Below are 24,668 nucleotides of genomic sequence, written 5' to 3'. Positions count from 1 at the left end.
CTGAGAAATCCCATGGATGGAGGAGCCTGGTGGGCCACAGTCCATACGGTCGCAGAGAGTCAGACATGACTGAGCCGCTAAGCACAGGCACACCTCTGACTGGTTGGAAGCTCCTTGGCAGTGGGAATCCCACCCGCTCCACTGTTTTCCTCTCCTGCTCTTCGCAGCCCTTGGGGTCTCTCCCTTCAAGGCTGACCCAGAAGACCCAGCCTGCCTGCCCTTGGGGGTGTGTGAGGAGGGGACAGCTGACTCCACCACCAGCAGCAAACAGGCCCGCGTCTCTTCCAGAGGGCCTATTATCTCTCCCTCTTATCTGACTCCAGCTAAGGGGGGGCCCCCATAAATTGGGGGCCTGGCTGTGCTGCTGTCTGGCTCCAGACCGTCCTCCTCTTCCATTTCCAAGAGAGCATCTTCCCCAAGATTTGGGTACATGAGAGTGAGATAACAGAGCAGCAAGGAGAGGCAGGGGCAGCATTCAGAGAAGGCTGGAGCAAGAGCCCACCCCCAAATCCCTCATGTTCCTGGGCAAGAACGCTTTGCCCCTGTGTGTTGTCACGAATGGACGAGGATGGAGGAACCCATGCTCTGCAGGTCTCTCCCTCCCAGTCTTTCCAGGGCAGCATTTAGCTCCGTGGGAAGAGGGAGGGCCTGGGCTGAGATGGAATTCTCAGGCATTTCCTGTGGCCCAAGTGACCCTCAACTCTTCCCCAGCCAGAAGCCCACCCTGCCAAGTATGTACCCTCCCACTCTCTCCTGACCCTAAACCCCCTTCCCTCTCCCTGCCTCCCACCCCACAGCCGCCTTGTCTAGGCTAGCCTGTCTCAGAAGCTTGGCAGCCTGGGGAGGGGTAGGCAGAGGCACAAAGGAACGGGTGTTCTTCTCCCCAGCACTGCCCCTCCCCTGGGCTCCAGGAGCTGAGGGTTTCCTTGTCTCATCTCTGGAGCAAGGCCCCAAGCCCAGCCCTGCCTGGCCCCACTCCGGACATTCTTGGGAGTGTGTTTCCCTGGAAACTGGGTGGCTCGGGGTGCAAGTGCTATCTCTGTGTGTCTGTGTGACTGGAGTGTGTTTATGTGTCTCCGGATGTGTTTGTGACTCTGGACTTTATATCTCTGTGTTTGTGTCTTTCCCTGTGTTTACGGATCACAGTGTTCAAGTAGGGGGCAGGGTGAACTCAGGGCTGGTGGTACCAAACCGTCCACTGGTGTGCTCCTGTGAAGACAGGAGCACTCACTGACCACCGGACTATCTGTGGGCATATGTGCAAGAGAACCATTTTCCCTGTCTTGTTCCCTGATCCAGCCTTGGTGCGGGAGGACCCCCTCTTTGAAAAACCAGAGGACTACCCTAGAAATAACACGGAGCCCTCTCTGGCTGGGCTGGTCCTTGGCTGCATCATTCTGGGCACTGTGCCCAGCCATAGGCAACTTGGAGAGGCACACGTCATAACGAGGAGAGTGGCAGTGACAGGCTCTTCGAGCAGGAATATGCCTGGGCCAGGGGCGGGGTGGAGGGGAAGCTGGCAGAAAACAGATGCCAACGACAACTTGAGCGAAAGCTATGGCCATGGGGCCCTGATGGGAGAGAACCAGGAAGATCCTGCTTCCAGTCTTGTCCCCAGGTACCTTGGGACATCCCAGGCAGCCCTCTCTGTACAGAGCAAGAGGTCGATGGAGCTGGGAAGAGGACTAAGGAAATGAGGAGGAATCTCAATCTGGGTCAAGGCTGCCCCACCCTGAGACCACAGTGCCAGACCACATGAAAGATCCGGGAGGAGACCCAGTAGGGAAGGACCCAGAAAGCCACGCAGCTCGGGGCCCAGGCTGTCTAGACAGAAGGTCCCCTACCCTCTCGGAGCCATTCACTGCCAGCCCCTGCCTCTGAGCCTCCTCCGAGTCTCCTTCGCTCCCCAGGCCCCTTGCTGGTGGGTAGGGGCTTCTGGGAGGGCCAGCCGGGAGGCTCCTTGGAATGCGGCTGGAGCCAGGATTCCTGAGTAATACAGCTGCCTCCCTCTGGGATCCAGGACGATGGACCGCTTCCTCTTCCACCCACCTGTCAGTTAGCCCTTCTGTGAAATGGGAGGGAAGCCTCGACTGTCTTCAATGATGAGACTGATAAAGATCTCGACTGATAAAGCTCAAAGGAAGGAGAGAAAAAGCAAAAGCTCCTAGCTCCCCACTTGTGTGCGCCTGCCTGCTGCCCTGCTTCTCCCTGGCAGTGTCCTCTGGGTCTGTCTGGGTCTGTCCAGCTGGCTGTCACAGTTTCCAGACCGATGAATCACATTTCCTGAGGAGGTTTTTTTAAGCCTCCCCCTATTTTGCATTTGACCCTATATGGTTTTCCTTTTTCCTTCAGAAGGGGAATGAGCTGCCTGTGCACATGTGAGTGTGTGCATGCGTGTACATGCATGGGTGTGTGTGTGTGTATGTGTATGTGTAGTATGGCAGTGTGGGTAGGTGTTCATCGAGGGTGGAAAAATTGTTTGATTGTTTCTCTAAGGAGGTTGACTTTTTTTTTAGTTATGGAAGGAAATGGCTTTTTAAAAATATTTCTTTATAGGGACTTCCCTTGTGGTCTGGTGGCTAAAACTTTGTGCAGGGGTCTGGGGTTTGATCCCTGGTCAGGGAACTAGATCCGGCGTGCTGCTACTAACACCTGGTGCAGTCAAATAAATAAATAAAAATATTTATTTATGTGGCTACTAATGGCAACCCACTCCAGTACTCTTGCCTGGAAAATCCCATGGACGGAGAAGCCTGGTAGCCTACAGTCCATGGGGTCGCAAAGAGTCGGACACCACTGAGTGACTGACTTCATTTCACTTTCACTCCAGGTCTTAGTTTCTGCATGCGGAATCTAGTTCCCTGACCAGGGATTGAACCCAGGCCCCCTGCATTGGGAATGTGGTGTCTTAGCCACTAGACCACCAGGGAAGTCCCAGGAGGTGGACTTTTGATTTCAGAGTCTCTCCAAGACTGAGTGAAGGGCTATCTGTGCCTGAGTGAGTGTGGAACCAAGAGAGGGACTGGTGCCTGAGGGGTTGTGTGCTGGAGAATAAATGTGTATGAGACACATTAACTGGGGTGTCTGTGTGATTCAGAGCCTGCACAGTTGAGTGGTGTCTGGCTGGGCAGGTGTTGGTGTGTATTTGAGAGAAGTGTGTGGGGCTGTGTGAGCTCTGAGCGTACAGAGGACGTCTGAGAGAACACAGCATGTGCCTTAAGGTTCTGGTGTCCAGAGGCCAGGAATGTGCAGGTCCTGGAATGTGAGGAATTTTCTGGGACTGAGGCTGGGTGGTGAGTACCTGCCTGGCCCAGAACCTCAGCATGGTCCCGGGGCTCCAGAGGTGGGTGGCACTCTTTCCAGATGGGAAGGTACCTCCTTGGAGTGGGCCAGCTCTACTGGAGCTCTTTGCACACTTGGTTGTGGTTGGGAAGGGGTGAGTTGGCTCCTGGAGCCCAAGGAAATAGGCTAGCTTGGAAGAGCCAGTGCCCGGGTCCAGTTTGGGTCATGGGGTAAGGTGAACTGCTGGGAGTGTGGGGAGTGGGGGCCAGAGGGGCAGAGGAAGAGGTATATAGTGTGGAGACAGGAGCTAGACTCAAGACTGTTCACAGAGCCCTGCCTCATCCTGAACTCCCACTTGTCACAGTGGCAGACTGAGGGCCAGAGCTGGACCCAGTGACCTGGCTGGATTCCTGGGACTTTCACTCTTCTCTCTAATATATTGTGTACCCCATGGTCTGCAGCACGCCAGAATTCCCTGTCCTTCACTATCTCCCGGAGTCTGCTCAAACTCATGTCCATCCAGTCGGTGAGCCATCCAACCATCTCATCGTCTGTTGCCCCCTTCTCCTCCTGCCCTCCATCTTTCCCAGCATCGGGGTCTTTTCCAGGGAGTCAGCTCTTCACATCAGGTGGTCAGAGTACTGGAGCTTCAGCATCAGTCCTCCCACTGGGTATTCAGGGTTGATTTCCTTTAGAACTGACTGGCTTGCGGCTTCTAATACATGGAGCCGTGGAGTGTCAGCGCTTAACCTCTGCTGTCACGGAGGCCAGCCTGCCCACGCTGACCTGGGGGCTGGCCTGGCCCCTGCCCGGCGTCTGGTGACTTCTCACCGCAGAGGGCTCTCAGTGAGACCCGCTTCTCCTCACTTCTGCCTCCTGGCTGCTCACCCTCTGGCCTCTGTGTCTGTCCCTCCCGTTTCCTTCTCTCTGTCCTCCCGCGCGAACGCTCCCCGCCGCACTTCTGCCCCTGCCCCGGGCTGCGGGACCCCGGGCGGGCTCGGTCGGCGCGTCCCCGCCGCGCCCCGCCCCGCGCCCTCCATCCCGCTCCCCTCCGCTCCTCCATCACTTCCTCTTCCCCTCCTCCTCTCCTTTGTCCCTCCCTCCTGGCTCCCTTCCCCCGCCGCCGGTGGCCGGCCCGCCCCTCCCCGGGCATTGGTGGCTGCTCGCCGCCTCGCTGCCTCGCCGCTCCGAGCCGGGAGCCGGCGGCGGGAGGTCGGCCCGCCCCCTCAAAGGCCCGGGGCGGGCCGGGGACCTGCAGGGCCGGGCCAGCGGGGGCGAGCCGTGCGGAGGTCCGAATTCGGTGGTGAGTCCTCAGTCCCCCGGCCGCCGCAGCCCCGGCAGCCCGGCGCGGAGCCGCTTGGACTGGGAGGGGCGTGGAGGGGGTGGGGAGGCCTGCCTGGAGCGGGATCGGGTCCCCGGCCGCACTTTGGGAGCCTGAGGCTGCGAGACTTGGGTGTGTGTATGAGAGAGAGAGAGAGAGAGCCCTTAACATATCCAAGTGGGGCGTCTGGGTTCGGGGCCACTCCTCAGCGGGGTAGAATTCATCTTTCCCAACCCGCGCTCGGTGGTCCCCTCCTTGGGACCTGCCTCTCCACCGGGTAGAGGGTTCCCGGTTAGGACTAGGGGAGCCTGGCTTATGGCGAAGAGGGGTCTCTGATGGAAGGAGCCTAGGCCCTTTCTCCCGTCTTCCCCACACCCAGCCTCCTTTCGGCCAGTTCATTCTGTTTGTGTGGCCAGCAGGGCAGTTGACTGTCGCTCTGAGTGTGTGAGCCTGCTTGTCTCTGGGTGAGTCTGTGTGTTTCTGAGTGTGTAGGTGTGTTTGTGTGCAGCGTGCATCTCTTAAGAGAAAGGACCCACCCTCTCCTTGGCCCCGTTTTTTCCCCTCCAGATGTGCAGCTCCTTTACCCACCTGCACACAGCTGGGCCTTGAGCCCCTTTGGGGAGGGGGGACAGGAACGCAACTTTGCTTGGATGAGGAGGGGTTCTGGGGTTTCCTGCGTGGGCTGACCTTTGGCGGTGCGGGGGCAGGAGTGAGCAGAGAGGAGGTTTCTTCCCAGAAACAGGCTGGCCAGGCCCCTGGAGGCACGGGACAAGAGTAGGGGCAATGCCTGGGGCCCCTGAGTGCAAATAGAAAGTTAATTTGGGCAGGAGCTGGGCTACAATCAGTCCTGCTGCCCTCCTGCCCGCTCTATTAATACAGACCCAGCTCTGCTGCCTGGCATCACCTATTTATAGCCAGGGAGGCAGCATGGCCACACCCCTTGTATAGAGGAGGGTGAGGGGCAGAGGAGGGGACAGGGGGCTCACAGCTAGAGGAGCCAGAGCTGAGGGTCCCTACCTGCCTACAGCCTCCTTGGGTGGGCCTGGCGCTGATGGGCTGGAATCTACCCAGACTCCCCAGTCCTTCCCAGTCTGGACTGTGTGGTCAGGCTCCTGAGCTGTCCCCCTCTGCCCCCCCCCCCCCCCCCCCAGTCAACCTAGGGTTGAGTAGGTCTGTCTAGACCCTGCGAACTCATCATTAATTAGCTTGTTAAATGGCTGGAAGGAGGGGGATGGGAATGGCAGGGTTCTGTCTGAAACAGCTGTGGTTGTAATTAGGTGGACGGTGTGGCTGGCTAATATTTATTCCGGTTATAATTACTCTGTGATCAGCTCCTCTGATTGGTGGCTTGGCAGGGAAGGCTCCCTCCTTTCCTAACCACCCATCAGCCTTTAGAATTGTTTGTGCCCGCCTGCCTGGGAGGGCCTGTGGGTATACCAATGTAGTGGGTGGTTTTGTCTACTATGTTATCTGCTGTGGGCTTCTCAGACTGCCAGCCCCCCATCCGTGGCAATACCCAGGGTGCCCCCCCAACAGACTGCTGAGCTTCTCAGTGGGGGGCCCGCCAAGGTACCCCACGTGGCCCGGGATGCCCCATGCCCCTGTGGCCTGCCTGAGTTGAACTGTCTCAGCGTCCAGGAATGTAGAATTCCTTGCCAGTCTTAGCTCAGACTGGCATGAAGCTTGGGGTGCCAGGTGGCAGCAGATTGGGTAGACAGGAGCCTGGGGCCAGGGGCCAAGGATGTGGACAGATTGGAAGGGTGGGTGGTAGAGAGCACAGGACTCTGGTTTCTCCCAATAGAGCATCTTCTTCGCTCCAGCCCCTGGTGTGGCGGGAAGAGGAATTCTGCCAGACAGGCTTAGGTGCTGTGGGCACACCTGTCGCCGCGCACACTCCCAGTGCCCCTGGCTATGTTTTCTGACTCCCCTATGCCCTCCCCCTTCTGTGCACTCACACTTCCTGGGCAGGACTGGGCTTGTGTCTACTGCCTGGGAATGTGCTTGACTGAGGCTCGGCCCATTGGCCTAGGCTTGGCTACACTGCAGGAGAGTCCATGGAGTGGGACAATGTCAGGCCACAGAATGCTTCGACAGAGAGAAAGAGGGTAGCAGTCGCTCTCGACGGTCAGAAAGGGTGGCCGGGGCATCTGACGGATCCATGGTGTGTTTCCCCATCTCCTATCTCAGAGCTTGTTTGTGATCCTGGAATTTGCTGCCTCTCGAACTGACCCTTCCACCCAAGGGGCAGATAGATGGATCACGAGTCCAGGTTGGGTGGGGGCACGTGGGGGTCTGTGTTCTCTGGAGAACCTTCTCCATTGACAGAGTACTGGCATACACTGTCTCTTTTAACTCTGCAAGGCAGTGGTATTGTCCTCATTTTTCTGCTGAGAGAATTAGACTCAGGGAGGTGAAATGACTTTCCCCAGATCTCACAGGTGGTAATGAAGAACATTTAGGACTAGGATTTACAAGCCAGTGCTCTTTCCATTCGGCCATGTGCTATGGGGCCATGTGCTGTGGAGCCGAGCTGGGGCCTCAGGCACGGGCTGAGTCAGGGGTGGACCATGTGGCCGCTGGGAGTGCAGGTGGGGATGGCTCTTCGGAGCCTGGGATGAGCCTGCCGGTGCTGCGGGTGGAAGGCTGCCTCAGCCCTGCTCTGCCCTGCCCCTCTGAACGTGTGCTTTCTCTGCAGGCTGCATGTTGTGCCTGGGTCAGTCCACCTTCCTCCGCTTTAACCACCCAGCTGAAGCCAAGTGGATGAAGAGCATGATCCCGGCAGGGGGCCGGGCCCCTGGCCCCCACTACGGTCCTGGCCCAGGTGGGTACCCAGTTGGGGCAGGTGGCTGGTTTGATGGCACCCCGTGGACAGTCCTCCCCCTTGCCCACTCCAGCCATACTTATAGTGTCAGGGTGGGACAATACTCATGATCTGGGCTTGCTGCCACATGCCATGGGCCACTGGGGGAGAGTGCCAGGCAGTCTGGCCACGGGGAGAGATCCAAGAAGTGCTGCTTGGCTGGAACTAGGGAGAATCATGTGCCTGAGGGATGGGGGTGCTCTGCCAGCCTGTGTCCCACTGCCCTGGATGGTGCCACCTCAATGTCCGGGACCCTGACCCTCTTATGTCACCACCAGGGATCCTCACCCTTGAGGGTGGCCTGAGGGGGCAGAAGGAAGCATCAGACTGAGATGCTGTAAGCTCGAGGCGGGGGGAGCCCACCTGCTTGTGATTGTGTCTTTGGGCTCTGCCCTGCCCCCAGGCCATGCCAGGCCATGCCAGCTGATGACTCAGTGGGGCAGCTGCACTTTGTGTGTGAATTACTGATCCCTAGAGGAGAGTGGGTGATTGTCCCAGGGAACCAGCACAGCCCCCACCTCAGCCCAGCTGCCTTGGGGGTGGGGTGCAGACCAGGAGGCTGCCCATAGGCCTGCCACCCCAGACTTTGCACAGGCATTCAGATGGCTGTAGGGTGACAGTGGTCATCATGGTACTGGGACAGGTGGACGTGTGTGTCAGGTGCATCGAGTGGGCTGGCATCAGTGGTTTCAATGGATTGCCTGGGGATCTGAGGAAAGATGGGTGGTCACTGGGATCACCAGTATCCATGGCAACCCCTCTGCCTTGGTCCCACACAGTCCCCATAATTTTGGACCAGACTCAGGCTTACAGAGGCTTTCCCTTCTCCTCTGCCTCCTGTATACTAGGCTCTTGGGAGCTCAGAAGCCTGGGTTTCCAGTCCACTCCCTGGGTAGCTCTACCCTGCCTTAAATTGTCATGCCACTCTCTCAGCTGTTTGGGGCAGTGGTTCCAGAGACTCCTGGTTGGTTGACGAGGGCTGGGGCAGGGCAAAAGCAGGCTCCTGCTGGCGTGGCTTAATGGTCTAATTGGAGGCCCTGAGCTGCACCTAGTTGCTAGCCAGCCTGGCTTTCAGGAACTGGCCTTCAGGGCCAGGCCCCTCCCTTGCCTCTGATTGGATAAAGTGCTGCTGCACGCAGTGTCACCCAGCCCTGGAGGCTATGTGTGTGTTTTTTTTCCTGGGTCTCTGCTGCGTGTTGGGAGGCGCTAATGTCCTAATAAACGGCAACCCCTTGGAACTTCTGGCCTGCTCCCCAGCATGCCCCCCTGCTCTTTGTAAAATGCGTGCCTGCCCTTTCTGAAGGAGAGGTCAAGGAGGTTGGGGAAACCAAGGCAGGGAGGAACCTAGAAGTGCCCAGCACTGTTGCCAGCTCTGCCCTAAGTCATAAAATATTAGAGCCAGAGGAGCATTCTTCCTATGCAGAAGGCAAAACCAAAAGCAGGCGACTTGGGGAAGGTGGTGCAGCAGCAGGTCAGTGGCAGAGCTGGCCCCAGGACTGAGACCTTCCAGGGCCCTGGCAGCCCCGCCCTCCTAGCAGGAGGTGGGGAGTGCGGGCTCTTGTGTATATGCAGGTCCCTAGGGCCCAGGAGGTGAAGATGGGGCCTGAGGCTGTTTGCATTTCCCTTCACAGAATCCGAAAGCCTGGTCAACGGGAACCACACCCCTCAGCCTGCAATCCGGGGACCCTCCGCCTGTGGCAGCCACAGTTCCCTGGTGAGCTCTATTGAGAAGGACCTGCAGGAAATCATGGACTCACTGGTGCTAGAGGAGCCTGGAGCTGCTGGCAAGAAGCCTGCCGCCACATCTCCACTGTCACCAATGGCCAATGGCGGGCGCTACCTGCTGTCCCCCCCAACCAGCCCCGGCGCCATGTCTGTGGGCTCCAGCTATGAGAACACCTCTCCGGCCTTCTCTCCACTCTCCTCGCCAGCCAGCAGTGGGAGCTGTGCCAGCCACTCACCCAGCGGGCAGGAACCAGCACCTTCCCTGCCCCCCCTGGTGCCCGCCCGGTCCTCCAGCTACCATCTGGCCCTGCAGCCCCCACAGTCCCGACCGAGCGGTGCTCGCCCCTCCGAGAGCCCCCGGCTGGGCAGGAAGGGGGGTCACGAGAGGCCTCCCAGCCCTGGTCTCCGAGGTCTGCTGACAGACAGCCCTGCAGCTACCGTCCTGGCTGAGGCCCGCAGAGCCACCGAGAGCCCCCGGCCGGGTGGGCAGCTGCCCGTGGTGGCGATCAGCCTGAGTGAATACCCTGCTTCCAGTGCCCGGGGCCCGCCCACCAGCATTCCCGGCAGCCCCAAGTTCCAGCCGCCAGTCCCTGCACCCCGAAACAAGATTGGCACGCTCCAGGACCGCCCTCCCAGCCCTTTCCGGGAGCCGCCAGGCGCTGAGCGGGTGCTGACCACCAGCCCCTCACGCCAGCTGGTGGGCCGAACATTTTCGGATGGCTCAGCCACCCGCACACTGCAGCCTCCAGAGAGCCCCCGCCTTGGCCGGCGGGGCCTGGACAGCATGAGAGAACTGCCTCCCTTGAGCCCATCTCTGTCCCGCAGGGCGCTCTCCCCCATGCCTGCCCGGACCGCCCCAGATCCCAAGCTAACCAGGGACGTGGCAGACAGCCCCCGCTCCCGGCGCTGGGCAGCCCACGGGGCTTCGCCGGAGGACTTCTCCCTGACACTGGGGGCCCGGGGCCGTAGGACACGGAGCCCCTCTCCCACACTCGGGGAGTCCCTAGCACCCCGCAAGGGCAGCTTCAGTGGCAGACTGAGCCCAGCTTACAGTCTGGGCTCCTTGACAGGGGCTTCACCCCGCCAGAGCCCCCGCGCCCAGAGGAAGCTCTCCAGCGGGGACCTGCGGGTGCCCGTCACCCGGGAGCGGAAAAACAGCATCACGGAGATCAGTGACAATGAGGATGACCTCCTGGAGTACCACCGGCGGCAGCGCCAAGAGCGGCTTCGGGAGCAGGAGATGGAGAGGCTGGTGAGCCATGCCAGGGAGGCTGCGGGCATCACGACAGGCGCTCTGCCAGGGTGTGGGCGGGCCAGCTGGCAAGGAGGGAGGGGCGCGTGGACAGAGTCTGGGCTTCCCAGGCTTCTCCACTTCCAGGGTACACCACAGTGACCTGGATGCCAAGGCTCTGGTCCCCTGAAGCCCTTCCTTTGAAGTCTCTAAGGCCTTATTTCAAATGCATGCTAACTTTGCATTTATTCTGTAACAGTGTTTGTTTTCATGTATAAATTAACATTTCACATGATTTATTGGAATACAGGGAAGCTCTAGGAAAACACACCATGTTTAGGATGAGGCTTGTACCTGTGTTTGAGAACACAGGGCTTAATGATTAGAAGGTTGAAGCCCAGAGAGGGGAGTGGATTTGTTCAAGGTCACACAGCACATCCTGGCAGAACTGGACTTGAACTCATACTTCCTGTCTTTCTCTCCTGTCTTCTCCAGGCTTTTCTTTAAAAAAGCCTCTGGTCCTTCTTTCTTGCTTCCCTTTGTTGTTGTGGTTGTTTAGTCACTCAGTCAGGTCTGACTCTTTATGACCCCATGGACTGTAGCCCGTCAGACTACCTGTCCATGGAATTTTCCAGGCAAAAATACTGGAGTGGGTTGCCATTTGTTTCTCTTTGGCCTCTCTCAATGGGTGGGAGCTGCTCACCTTGGCCTATGCAGGATCATCTGGAGATGGGGGGAGAAGGAGAAAACACGACAGGCAGCCCCGGCTGATCTGTGACCAGCCTGTGTGATAGTAATTGTGTGTGTGTGCATGCGCACACACATGCACGCATGGGTGTATTTGGGGGCCGGGTGTGGCTCTGGGCAGCTGTCCTGGAGATGGCATCTGAGCTGGGTGGGGGCTGGGATTCCCCAGATAGCGCAGGGAGCTTGGGGGCTCTGGCTGGTGTCTATACCCTGGAGCACATGCACAGGGAAATAGCTTCTGCCTCTTTCCCTTGTGAGCAGGAAAGCAGGGTCCCTGGGGGCCCTGGGACCCAAGGATTGGTTTAAGGAGGAGAGTCAGAACAGAGGAGGTTTGTCTGGAGCCCTTTTGGAAGGAGGAGGCTGGGACAGCTTTGGGTGAGGTGAGGGTGTGAGACAGTGTGTGTGTATTGGGGGGGGTTGGGGAAGGACGAGGCAGGGCCCCCCAGTCTCTTCCACAGCTGTATCTTCTATGTTTTTGCTTTGGCCTAGACAAGAATGCTTGGCCCGCCCTGGGGTCTCATCCTGGAGGGGGGGACAATGAACCTGGCGCAGGCAGAGTGGTGGCCCCAGCCTCCCTCAACTCCACTCAGCCTTCCCACCACCGCCCCCACCCCACCCCCAGATGCCTCACCAGCCCTGACCTGCCCCACCTGCCACTTTAAATCTCAGAGGCTGCCTGCCCTGCTCCTCCCACCTCAACCAGGCTGCTTATCTGTGTCCTGGGGCAGGGGCGGGGGCACTGGCCCAGCCTCCTGGGTGCTGAGACTCTGTTCCTGGTTTTGGCGCCATGGAACTGGGCAAGCAGCAGGAAGGAAGCTGGGTAAGAGCCTGGGGGTGGGGGGTCCTGACCAAACCGTGGTGAGAGACACCAGAGGTGGTGGGATGCCAGGGAGTCAAGGGAGCCTGGGGGGGAGGCTCCACATCTGGGGTGTAATGAGTGGGAGCCGGGGCATGCCTGTACTGTCCTGTCTTCACCTCCAAGGCCCCTGGGAGGTGTCTGGGTGGGCTCTGTACAGGGACGGGGCGGATGGAGTGGCTGGGCCAGGGACCTGCTGTGCCGGCGGAGAGCTGAGAGCTGCCAGCAGGTGACGGGGAGGTGAGACGGGAGTGAGGACCGCGGCTCAGGCCTCTGGGGCAGGGTGAGCCGGTGTCAGGTCGCCGTGGGCCCCTGAGTCTGTGTTCCGGCCCCGTCTGTGTGGGCGCCCACCCGTCTGTGTGCTAGGCTGTGTTTATCCGAGTAAGTGTGTGCCAGTGTGCGTCCGTGCGTGTCAGGGCTGGTGTCTGTGTGTGCCTGCCTGTTACTGCCGGCCGGGGCTCGTGCTGTGTCCTCGTGTGTCAGAGCTGCTGTGCTGGGGTGTCTCTGGGGGTCCCCGTGTCAGCGTGAGCACCTGAAGTGTTTATCTGTATTCTCACCGTGGCCTTTAATGAGAACGTGCTCACCAGCGTGCGCTCCTGAGTGTGTCTCTCTGTCCACGGGGACACCCACCTTGGGACAAGATGAGAAGGGAGAGGAGACAGGAAGGCAGGAGGTGCTGGTCACCTGGGCAGGGGGCACACAGCCTGGCTCCCCCCGCCTGCCTCGGGGGCACCCGCCCTCCCTCTGTCTGCCTCCCCAGACCTTGGGGCCAGGGCCCTCCTGACTTGATTCTGAGTCCGAGCCCCTGGCGTCCGCGTCCTTGCTCCTGACAAGGTGCCAGACCTGGGTCTAGGCAGCCTCCTGGCCCCAGGACCGTCTGCTCACGCCTGCTCTGCCCGCCCTTCCAGGAACGCCAGCGCCTGGAGACCATCCTGAACCTGTGCGCCGAGTACAGCCGGGCGGATGGGGAACCCGAGGCCGGGGAGCTGCCCAGCATAGGGGAGGCAGCCGCAGCCCTGGCCCTGGCCAGCCGGAGGCCCTCACGAGGCCTCGCGGTGGGCCCTGGGGCCCCAGGCCGCGGCAGCGAGGAGCCTGGAGGTGCCGCCCAGCGCCTGTGGGAGAGTGTGGAGCGCTCGGACGAGGAGAATCTCAAGGAGGAATGCAGTAGCACTGAGAGCACCCAGCAGGAGGTGGGAGCCAGCCGGCCGGGCGCGGGGCCAGGGCCGGGGCCAAGCGGGCAGGCATGGGTGGGTACCTCGCCCTGCGAGTGGGCAGTAACAGAAGTTTGGGACACCCAGGAATGAGAGGTGTAGAAATGAGGAGGCAAGGAACAGGGGGAGGTGCTGATGAGTTTCCCAAGCTATAAATATGCTTTATGACCTACCTTTTCCTCAGGGCCCCACCCAGGCCTGGCTCTCGACAGTGAGTCGTTATTCCTTGCAGCCTAGAGCCGTATTGCTCTCCGTGTAGGGAGGGGAATTTCCTCCTCTCAGTCCAGCTGCTCCTTCTGAGTGTCCTGAGACACAGCGATCCATTTTCTTAGTCTCACCCTGGGAGGCTCTAGGCTCCCCCAAGCTGATGGCCCCCCTCCCCTCCAGCACGAGGATGCCCCCGGCGCCAAGCTCCAGGGAGAGGTGCTGGCCCTGGAAGAGGAGCGGGCTCAGGTGCTGGGGAGAATAGAGCAGCTCAAAGTCCGGGTGAAGGAGCTGGAACAGCAGCTGCAGGAGTCGGCCCGAGAGGTGAGAGCAAGGGCCCTGGGCAGGACTCCTCCCAGGCTTGGTGATCACCCCAAGCGTGGCCTGAGCTGCCCTGAGTGGCCTTGACATGGACCCTGCCTTGGCCTGCAGGCTGAAATGGAGCGGGCGCTGCTGCAGGGGGAGAGGGAGGCTGAGCGGGCGCTGCTGCAGAAAGAGCAGAAGGCGGTGGACCAGCTACAGGAGAAGCTGATGACCTTGGAGACGAGCATCCAGAAGGAGAGGGACAAGGTAACCCACAACCTGGCCCAGCTCTGCTGGGAGCCAGCGGCCTGGGAGAGGAGAAGTGCCCTTTACCCCTTACCTCATCGTCCATCCCACAGGGGCAGGGGGCCTTGTCCTTGGTGGAAAGTACCAACGTGGAGGGTGCTGCCAGGGTCTGGGCTGGTGTCTGGGGTCTCCTCTGCCTGGGTTTCTGTTCTCCCTCTGGGTGCCTGGGTGCCTGCTGTTCTGGGCCCTCCGTGCCCCTTCTTGGAAGTGTCGAAGCCCCTTCTTGGGTGGTGAGCACTGCCCAGGGGACCAGTGCTGGGGAGTGATTCAGGTCCAGTCCCTGCATTGGAGGACATCCCCTCCAAGCAGGGCTCTGGGACTAAGGATGTGAACTTTGGGAGATGGCTCTCGAGTCTCTGCTTCCCTGAGCCTTCAGGATCTGCAGCCTCCCATCCCAGGGGGTCCCAGCTCCTGCCCCTGCCCCTTTCAGATTTCCTGCCAGCCTGCAGGGGCCGCTCCATCCCACAGGGGCCATACCAGCCACTCCCAAGATGCCCAACAACGTACCAAAGCTCCGAAGTGGAGAGGGGCCACCTCTTTCTGGACTTGACAGTATTTTTCCAAGAATTAAATTTTCCTTCTGGATTTTTTGGAGAGTGTCTTCCTCCTGCCCCTCAATTTTGAAGCTCTTAAAAATTATTTGACCCGCCCATCCTTTTTTAATTTTTTTATTTTTTGAGCTTTGGCTCTGGCCCCCAAAACCACACTCCCAAATTCTGTGCCAAATTAACTCCACGCTTACCAACCAGGCCTGCACTAATGCCCTCTCTAATCACTGTCCTGGGCTCTCCGCATGCCCCTAACTGCCAGTACCACCCACCCAGGCAGGGCTGAGCCGTGCCTGCTTTTGCACTAACTCCATGGGCACCTGTGTGCCCTTGGCCTCTCCCGTCTAATGTTGCCTCCTTCCTTTCTTGGTGTGGGACCCCAGGGTTTTGATCAGAAAGGAACGGACAGCGGGTGCAGCTGAATTTTCTCAAGGGGGCATTGGCAGGAGGGGTTCAAGATTGGGGGAGGTTGGCTTGGCTGAGGAGCCTCTCAGCCTGAAGGCCTCCTCTCAGTTGGAAAAGCCAGGGTGTGGCCTCCATAGCTTGTTGGCAATTTCCTGCACAGGGGAGAGGCAGGCTGAGCTCCAGCCATCATCTGCCTTCCCTCCTGAGCACAGGGGTAAGGAGGTCAGTGGTGGTGGCATGGCCGGGGAGGGCGTGGACAAGGGCTCTCTGCCACCCAGTGGCTACCCTTCTGAGTTTTCCTCTGGGGCTTCCCAATTGCAGATACTCCAACCAGAGGGTGGGAAGAAGGGGTAGGCCTCTTCCCTATAGGACATCGTAGGCTGAGTCCAAGCCTGGGGAAGTGCTTGGATCTCAGAAACTGGCCTGATCATGTCCCCCTCTCCTGGATGGGGATGGGGACCTCATGGGACGGAGGGGTGGGTAGAGGAAACATGAGGACTCCGGGGTGATGCTCAGCATTTTAGCAGGAACCTGCCTAGCCTCATTTCTCATTGCACTGGCATTGCCTGCAGGTGTGGACTTTGTCTTCTCTCTGGGCCCAATTATTGAGGTGGTGGTGGTGATGGAGATAGATGGTGGTGGCCATGTGATGGCAATGGGGAAGGTTCCCTCAGCAGCACCCCCTCCCCGCCCCAGCCCTTCGCCCCACTCTGGCTTTGGAATCTGTAATCACAGTCTCTCCTCTGCCTGACCTTCAGAGGGGGTGACTCACCAGACCCCCCTTCATCCCCCTTCCCGCCCTCAGAGGTGTCATCTCACCCCAGACAGAGCCATCCACCTCCTCTCTGTACCCACTCCTGGGGCTCCTATTACCATGGCGACGGCCGAACTAATTGCAACCTTTATCCTGCTGAAGTTCAGGCTGCAGTGCCAGCACCCCACCCCCGCCCTGGGCAGGAGTGGGGGAGGCCGAGGGGGTTGGGTTGGGGTCCCCTCCGCTGCACCGCCCTAGCTTTAACATCCTCGGCTCGCAATTCACACCCAACCCCCGGATTTAACCTTCACCAATTCTACCCTTTTTTTCCAGGGCTAAATTTTGGTCTCTGGGAAGTGGGAGAAGGAGTGGGGGTGGGGGGCGCAGGAGCTGGAGGCTCCGGGTTTGTGATGTGGAACCAGCTTTGGCTTTGAGCGGTTTGGAGAGAAAAGAGAGGGCCTCTTCGTAGGACCCACCCCCCAAACCTCTCTAGTGAGGGGACTCCAAGAGACCAACATTTCTGCCCGGACCCACACCCTTGCTTCGGCCACCGTCGCCTGCACCTGAGTCCCGTCTCGCACCCCGGCTCCTCGCCTTCCCCAGTCGGCACCTCCTCCTCCTCCTCCTCTTGGCTCTCTCCGGCCCTCTTCGGCCCTGCTGCTTGTACCCCCGCCGGCTCTGCTCCCGCCCGCGCGCCCCGCGCCCCGCGCCGCCGCGGCCCCGGGCCGGAGTTGAGGAGTGTGTGTTCTGTTTCTCCCCTGTGCCCGCCCCCTCCGCCTCCGGCGACCAGGAGAGGGCGGAGCTGGCCGCGGGACGGAGGCACCTGGAGGCCCGCCAGGCGCTCTACGCCGAGCTCCAGACGCAGCTCGATAACTGCCCCGAGTCAGTGCGGGAACAGTTACTGGAGCAGCTGAGAAGGGTCAGTTTCACCAGCCCCCCTCCCCGCCCCCGAGGGCCGCCCGCCCGGAAGAGAGGAGCGGTGGGCCGGGAGCGCCCGGGCCCTGCAGTACCTGCCGGACGCCAGGGTCGGTGCTGTGGCTTGGAGGGGACAGGGAAGGATGGGGGGTTTGGGGATGGAGGTTCTCCTTTCTGCTGCTGCAGGCCGCGCTGCCCGGGAAAGCAGCAGGGCCAAGCGGAGGAAAGGGGGCAGGGTGGGGGCAGGGCCCCTCCTCCGTTTCCCCGGGTCCGGCCCCCAGAGCTCTCGCCTCTGTGGCCTGGCCTTCCAGGCGCAGAGTGGGATCGTGAGCACCACCCGACCCCCTTTGTCACTGTCATTCAAGGAAGCCGAGGCCCTGGAGACGGAGACGAAGCTCTTCGAGGACTTGGAGTTCCAGCAGCTGGAGCGGGAGAGCCGCGTGGAGGAGGAGCGCGAGCTGGCGGGCCAGGGGCTGCTCCGGAGCAAGGCAGAACTGCTCCGTAGCATCGCCAAGAGGAAGGTGCGCCCGCCCCATCCCTGGCAGTGCCGGCTTGACCTCACCTGGCTGAGCCTCGGTCTCTTCATCTGTAAAACAGGAACAGTAACAGGCTGTTGTGAGCATTAAAGGAGATGATGTATGTGGAAACAGCATAGGATGTGATCATAGTAAGCTCTGGAGGAACAATAGCCATTGTTTAGAAGCTGTGACACCCCGGTCCTCTAGTGGAAAGTGGATGGGGCTCACATTCGGAGCTGGGCACTGGCTGGGCCGGGAAGTGAGAGATGGAGATGGAGGACGAGGAGGAGGGGGGTGAAGAGGAGGCTTGCCCCTTGTGGAGCTCTCCGTCCGATGGAAGTGCTGGGACACAGACCTGAGATCTGGATATTAGAGCCAGCCCGAGGTCCTAGAAAGGCATCACTTTGGTTCCAGCCACAGCTCAGTCCTGGCTCAGCTGAGCTGTGAAACAAGAGGATTGGGTATTGCATCTATTCTGGTCTAGTCTGATGCTTCAGATGTTATAAAATCCACTCCTGATCTCAACAAGACCGGGACACGGTGATGGGGTGAGGATGTATTAAGCAAGGTTAGGAAGATGCGGGTGAGGAGAAGGGATCGGGTGGACCAGGTGTGTTTGCTTACATATGTGTGCATGTGCACTTTGCCAGGCTGGAAGGAGTAGGTGGGAGGTGAATGCAGTGAGACTGGAGAAGGGTGTCAAAAAGTGGGGCTTGATGGCTAGTCTGAGTTTAGTGGTAAGTGGGGGAGTCACTGAACTTCCCCCTGAATCCAGATCTGTTGCTTCTCTCCCTGAGCTGCTCTGCTTTACAAATACATTTACCTATCAGTGAAATGAGCATAAGGGCACCTGCCTCATAAGAGAGTTAAGTGAAGTAACACATGCAAAGCAAAGCATTTAGCAGTGTTCTTGGGTCCTGACAGGTTCTCTGTAAATGGCGGATCTTGCCCGATTACCACTTGGTCTGCTTCAGTCTGCTTGGACTGACCCCAGATTTAGTACAGCTCCCTTCTTCCCTCCCTTCTCTCCTATATCTTGCTCTTAATGGTGCTAGTTTAAGGCCTCCTCTTTCAGGAAGACCTCCTGGGATAAACACAGCTCATTTCCACTAGCCCCCATCCTTCTCTCTCACTTAGTATCTTTTCATTCCCTTTTAGCACTCGATTGTTGAGCCAGGCACTACACTAAGTCCTGTTGGGGATATGGAGACAGAAAAGACATAGAGCCTGTCCTTGGATCATACAGCTGGGGTGGGATCATACAGCTGGTGGTGTTGAGAGATATATATTCATAGGTAGCAGTAATCCAAGGCAAAGAGTGATAGGGAATAATTTGAGCATAGAACAAGGAGCAAAGAAATTGAATGATAATCAGGGGAGATGTTGGAGAGAAGATAGTGTTAGGTTTGGTCTTAGAGGAGAAGTAAGCTCCTGATTGGTAGAGAAGACAGGACAGCATTCCTGGCAAAAGGCACTGTATAAGAAAGGCCCGGGAGTGTACACCCGAACAGCTGATGGTACAACAGGGCCAAGCTGAGGGCACGCCAAAGGCTCAGGGTGGGAGGGAGGCTGGAAAGTAGGTCCAGGTCCAGGAGCCCTTGAGTGCTGGCTGAGGGGTTTGTGCTTTATCCTGTGAGTAGTGAGGAGTCGCTGAAAGATTTTGAGAAGCGTGATCTACCCTTATTCATGGATTTAAAGAAAATTATTCAAGTAATATACATTCTGGGCTTTCCTGGTGACTCAGACATAAAGAATCTGCCTACAAGGCAGGAGATACAGGTTCGATTCCTGGGTCAGGAAGATCCCCTGGAGAAGGGGCTGGAAACCCACTCCATTATTCTTGCCTGGAGAATTCCATGGACAGAGGAGCCTGGCGGGCTACAGTCCATGGGGTCGCAAAGAGTTGGACACGACTGAGCAACTAACACACAATATACATTCCCAAAAGTCTAGGAAATTCAGACAAGCAAACAAGCAAACCCTTTCAAAGGCCATTTTAGGAAGCTGTTTGTGGCAGTGTAGGGTGGATCAGAAAGGTGAGAGAGTGGAAACAAGGGGCTGGTGAAAGGTCGAGGCCGGGAAAGCAGAGGGCCTGGCTTGGCATGGTGCCAGTGGGTTGAGGGCACGGGGTCAGGTGGAGGACCATTCAGCATTTCCAGGATTCAGGACCTGTTGACTTTGGGGGGTGGGGGCATGAGGGGTTTGGGAACTTCAGTTCTGGCTGGTGTGCCTGGTGGCCCAGGGCTCCCTGGTTGAGGGGTGAGAGAAGGAGCTGACCACAGCAGCCTGCGTTTTCCGGGGGTGAGAGGCTGAGCGGAAGTGCTGATTGATTCCCTTCACCCAAGCCCAGGGCCTCTGGGCAGGAGAGACAGCCAGGCCTCACCTTGGGCTGCCTCACCCATTGTTCCCATCCTCTCTAGGAGCGCCTGGCGGTCCTGGACAGTCAGGCTGGGCAGATCCGGTCCCAGGCTGTGCAGGAGTCGGAACGCCTTGCCCGGGATAAGAATGCCGCCCTGCAGCTGCTGCAGAAGGTAGCCCCATCAGTCTAGGAGTGAGGGGGGGAGGAGGGTCAGGGAGGGGCTGGGGGAGTGGGAGGTGAGTGCAGGGTGCGGGGTGGAGACTGGCCAACCCTGTGGGATCCCCCTTTATTTGGGGCTCCTTGCTTCATTCCCACTCCTGATTCTGCCGCTTTGGACTTGCAGGAGAAGGAGAAACTGGCTATGCTAGAAAGAAGATACCACTCGCTCACAGGTGGCCGGCCGTTCCCAAAGACCACGTCCACCCTCAAAGAGGTAACGTGGTTGGGTCAGCCCCAGCCTCATGAGCCCAAGGGTCTCCTGGGAGGCTCTGGAGAAACATGTGGCACCTTCGCCCCAGTAGCTGAGGTCTAGTGTAGGGACACTTTCCTGAACTGGAAAGATGTAGCAGGAATGGCCCTGAGGTCTGGGATCAGATCCTCCATGGCTACCAGCTGGCTGCCTTTCAGCTTCCTCTCTGGCTCCCAGGAGCCTGCTGATCTTAACATTTCGGGTGGGTAAGATGGCCGCTCAGGATGGGGCAGGGCAGACCCAACTTGAGGGGGAGTGTAGGGATCTCGGGGTCCTGATCTTGGAGCTCCCTGGGCTTCTGTCTAGAGCTGGGCTGTGGGCGCAGATGTGGGCATTGAGGCTCCTTCAGCCGTTCTTCCCTGAGTCTTTGCACGCCTGGCATGTGAGGTCCCACCAGGACATGCCCGGTTTTCTGCCTCACTGCACAAGCAAGTTAGGCCTCAGGTGGGGTGGCTGGGCTGAGTGTGAGGGATGAGGCCCCTCACCTGTACCCTCTCTGTAGGCTGACCTGCTCATCTCTGAGTCCTCAGAGGTGGGGCTGGGGATGGCAGCTGTGGGCCCCTTCCCAGAGTCTTCTCAGGCTGGGGCCTTCTCTGTTCCCTTAACCCCACCTGCTTCCACTCAGCTCTGCCTCAAAGCGCAAGAGGTAATCACAGATCACTGCCTGTCTGCCTGCTTGATGAGCTTCTGCCCTCGACTCCTCCCACCGGCCCGGCTGAAGGGCAAGTGGCAGTAATCCTTTGTCTGGCCAGTGGTTCCATAGGTGGCTGGGCAGCTCATGCAAAAGTCAGAGTGTTAATTTGCGTATCAATTTGCATATATTTTGCATGCCATTCATCAGTTCCCACAACACACTGGACCTTCCAGCTCATTTCCCTGTTCTGTGACCTCTGGAGGACAGTCTGCCTCTGGAGCTAGACCAGGGTGGGCTCCCCTGGGTGGGGCAGGCTTAGGGTCCTGGGCTTTGATTCCGCATGCATTTTGGGTGCCTGCTGTGTCCTCCAGACCTGGACAAACTCAGGATTCTAAGGATACGCTCAGGGAATATGACAGTGCCTGTCTTTCCAACCCACGATCTACTGTGTGAGCATCTTTCCAAGTTCTAACCTTTGGGCAGTGGGCATGTTTATCTGCCTGGGCTTTTAGCCGCTCCCTGCTCAGGTCTGTTTCTCAGGATCCACCTTGCTCAGGTGCTCGTAGTGCCTCCACCCCCCACCCTTCCAGCTCCTGGAGCTCCAGCAGGTGGGGTGTGAGAGGACCCATGGGAATGGTGTGGCTGGTGCTCAGTAGTGCATGTGTGTGCCCCACGGGGGATGCCCAAGGTGTTGGAGACAGAAGGGTTCTCTGGGAGCTGGGTCCTGATCCCTGGTGGGCTCATGACTTCTTCACCTGCCCCTCGCCAAGGGCAAACCCAGGAATGGGCGATCAGGGGGCCCATTCAGGGCCTATCCAGGCCCTGCAGCTGGCTGGATGTCAGGGCAGCCTCATAAGTGGAGGTCAAGAAGAGCCTTCCCTGGAAGTCCCAGTGGTCAGGACTCTCGCTGCTGAGGCCATGGGTTCAATCCCTGGTTGGGGAACTAATATCCCACAAGCTGTGCAGTGTGGCCAAAAAAAAAGCCTTCAGATAGTTCTGCCTGCCCTTTTCTGCCCTCCCTCCAGCCCCCCTGACAGCCCTCTGTGGCCGCAGCGAGCTCCCCACCCCTGCCTTGGATTTTGTGTTGAATGGCGTGAAGTGTGGTAGCCGGTGCCTGGTGGAGTCCTGTTAACCTGTTCTCTGCCCGTCCCCCCCCTCGCACTGGGCGCCCTAGGAGTATGTGAGCCTGGCAGAGGTTCTCCACCTGTGCTCCCGCTTGGACCCCTATGCTTCTGCCACTTCCCCCAGCGCACTCGCTCAGCCCCTGCCCGACAGTGAGGTACCGGCCACCGAGTGAGCCCACCTGTGCCCGCGGGCCTGCTCGTGGGTGCCCTGCATCGCCCCGGGGTGTGGGGCAGGGGGTGGGCAGCAGGGTCTGTTCAGCAGTGACGGAGAAGGGCCCCTGGCGTAAGGGGAGCTGGGAGCGGTTCCCGCTCTTGCGTTCTCAGCCCCTGAGGGCTCAAGGAGGGAAGGCCTTCTGCTCCAGCGTGAGGGCCTCCTGCTGAGAGGACCCTGGCTTTCCCGGGCTCTGCAGGCCTCCCCGGCTCCTACCCTTGGGCAGGGCCATTTCTTGGGTTCCAGTCCCATTAACCTCTTGTATTCCCTCCCGTGTCCGGCCTTTCCCCAAGTACGTGACGCTTGAGCAGCTAAAGGCGATGTGGGGCAGCTCCCTGGTGCCCACGGCCCCCGCGCCGGGCCTGCCTCCCTGGGCCCCTGCCTCCCAGGACCTGGTTCCCACCTCCTGCCTTCCTCTCGCGCTGCCCTCTTCCTCCTCCTTCGCTTCTGTCACGCCTTCGCCCCAGGTTGGTGGTCTCTGCCCCCGCCGCCCGTGCAGCCCACTCGCGGCGTGGCTCTGTCTGTGTGTGCTTCCCCCCCACACCATGGTGCCGCCATCCGCGGCCGGCCCCAGGGGAGCGCTGTGTGCCGGGCGGGCTGCGGCCGGCTGGCCTCGTGGTTGGCGTAGTCCATGCCTGTGGTCTGGGATCTGTGCCCTATTTCTCTTTGCCTTTAGCGCGTTCATGGCAACTGTGTTCTCACTGTGTTTTCTTCTCTTTATGCTCTCCTTTCTCCCGTCCTCCCCGTTTCCCTTCCCCTCCTGTCTCCCCGATAATGGCCTGCCTTGACCCGTCCTCCAACCTCACCCTTTCTTCACCCTTTCCTTCCTCCTCCCTCCGCTCCCCTTGTTTCTTGATTTCCTGACCTCTTTCTCTCCATCCTTGCCCTCCCGTCCCCTGTCCTCCTCCCCCACGCCCCCTCCAGATGGAGAAGCTGCTGCTCCCCGCTGTAGACTTAGAGCAGTGGTACCAGGAGCTGATGGCCGGGCTGGGGCCGGGCCCCGCTGCCGCCTCCCCTCGCTCTTCCCCCCCGCCTCTGCCCGCCAAAGCTTCCCGCCAGCTGCAGGTAACCCGTCCCTCACCGCCCAGCCCTGCTCCTCTCTGTTCTGGGTACATCCTGCCGACCCTTCAGCCGCACAGATGGTGGGGGATTAATCCAGCCAGTGCAGCAGGGGCCTCTGGACCCTGAGCGGGCTGCCATCCTGACCCTCGGGGCATGGAGGGCCAGCTTCCTGAATCCGAGGGTGATGCGCTGGACGGTCCGACGGAAGGGGGCTTGGGGAGCGGCAGTGCCTCATGCGGCACTCAACACCCTCACTCTGTGCTCGGCAACTCTCACCCCAGAGCTTCTCGCTCAGTCCTCACACCCTCCTGAGCCTGTTGCCCCTGGTGCTTGTGTATCCTGGGAGAGTCGCCCGTCTTTGTTCTCCTGGTCTCCCCAGGGATGACTCCCCAAGGCAGGAGAGAGTAGGTCAGAGCCTCTCAGGTGACGGCCCTGAGTTCATTCCCTGGACTCAGAGTCGCCGTGAGGGGCAATGGGTCTCCTGGAGCCCCAAGCAAGCTGCTGACCGTGGTGTGGGGCAGGGTATTCGGGCAGTCTTCTGCTCCAGGTTCTACTCCACTGACTGGCCGTGGTGCCTGAACAACCCCCTGCCCCTGCCCACTCAAGATTCATTCCTAGAGTGAAGACTTAGTACCTCGAAGACCGATCTCAGCTGAAATTCCACGTTCCCTTTAGGAGTTGTTGGCATGGCCTTTCTATTTTGTGCCCAGCTGGGTTGAGGTTTCTACATGTTTTGATTCACGTGATCTCTACCACAGGCCTTTGAGGTAGATAACGAGACCTCTCATTTCACAGATCAAACACTTGGGCCCAGAGCAGATAAGTAATCTCTCCAAGGTCACACAACTAGGAAGTGGCGGGGGAAACACTGAGAGTCAGGGTTCCTGACTCCAAAGACTGTGTCACCAAACATGAGTGCCGAGAGGGAGGCTGGCAGTTATTTAGTCTAGCCCTGCCCCCTCCTCTTGCAGATAAGGAGGCTGAGGCCCAGAGTGGGGAGGTGCGTGGCCCAAGGTCACCTAGCCCGTTACTTGGCAGAGCTGGGACCAGAGGGAGCCCTGGCCTCCAGTCGGCCTCCTGTAAAACTCAGCCCATCGGTGCTAACTCCTCACATGGGCCGGTTTACACGGTCCTTTCTACGATGTGGGGTTGGACCAGGGGTGGACCCAAGGAGGAACAGCCTGGAAAAGAGGCTTGGCAGCTGCCGGGAATGTCCGCCTGCTGGGCTGGCCCCGGAGGCTCAGTGCTGTGGTCAGCAAGAGACCGAGCCCTCAGGGGCCTGGTGCTGGGCACCTTGGGTCCCAGCCTGCTTGGTGCCGTGGGGGTGGTGGCTGGCCGGGGGGCCTGAGGTCACTTAGCAGACACCACCTCCCCCCTCCAGGTTTACCGCTCCAAGATGGACGGCGAGGCCACCAGCCCCCTGCCGCGCACCCGCAGCGGGCCGCTCCCCTCCTCCTCTGGCTCATCTTCCTCCTCCTCCCAGCTCAGCGTGGCTACCTTGGGCCGCAGCCCCTCACCCAAGGTCTGAGAACAGTGGGTGGGCTGCGTGTGGGGCAAGGTGGTGTTTTGGTTGGGGGGGTTTGGAGATGGCCACACTGGGCAGGAACCGCAGCCTCCCACGAA

General features: G+C 59.5%; 1 protein-coding gene across 12 annotated transcripts in view; it reads left to right on the top strand.

Annotated features, from left to right (window-relative positions):
• Nucleotides 1-24,668, top strand: part of PHLDB1 (pleckstrin homology like domain family B member 1) — a 48,070-nt gene that overhangs the window by 8,817 nt on the left and 14,585 nt on the right. For 5 of the 12 annotated variants that reach the window (XM_070473500.1, XM_070473499.1, XM_070473496.1 and 2 more), the window contains exons 5-17: nt 7,299-7,424; nt 9,095-10,440; nt 12,931-13,212; nt 13,621-13,761; nt 13,870-14,007; nt 16,544-16,672; nt 17,034-17,189; nt 19,607-19,717; nt 19,889-19,978; nt 21,823-21,927; nt 22,277-22,450; nt 22,908-23,048; nt 24,427-24,567. In XM_070473500.1, coding sequence (XP_070329601.1) covers nt 7,299-7,424; nt 9,095-10,440; nt 12,931-13,212; nt 13,621-13,761; nt 13,870-14,007; nt 16,544-16,672; nt 17,034-17,189; nt 19,607-19,717; nt 19,889-19,978; nt 21,823-21,927; nt 22,277-22,450; nt 22,908-23,048; nt 24,427-24,567 — 3,080 coding nt within the window. The remainder of the gene's footprint in view (nt 1-7,298; nt 7,425-9,094; nt 10,441-12,930; nt 13,213-13,620; nt 13,762-13,869; nt 14,008-16,543; nt 16,673-17,033; nt 17,190-19,606; nt 19,718-19,888; nt 19,979-21,822; nt 21,928-22,276; nt 22,451-22,907; nt 23,049-24,426; nt 24,568-24,668) is intronic. The other 7 variants (XM_070473506.1, XM_070473505.1, XM_070473501.1 and 4 more) reach the window with 6 other exon arrangements.

The sequence above is a fragment of the Odocoileus virginianus genome, chromosome 10, assembly GCF_023699985.2.
Source record: "Odocoileus virginianus isolate 20LAN1187 ecotype Illinois chromosome 10, Ovbor_1.2, whole genome shotgun sequence".
NCBI lineage: Eukaryota > Metazoa > Chordata > Mammalia > Artiodactyla > Cervidae > Odocoileus > Odocoileus virginianus.
Note: the sequence above shows the minus strand (reverse complement) of the source record. Positions and strands in the feature narration are given on the sequence as shown.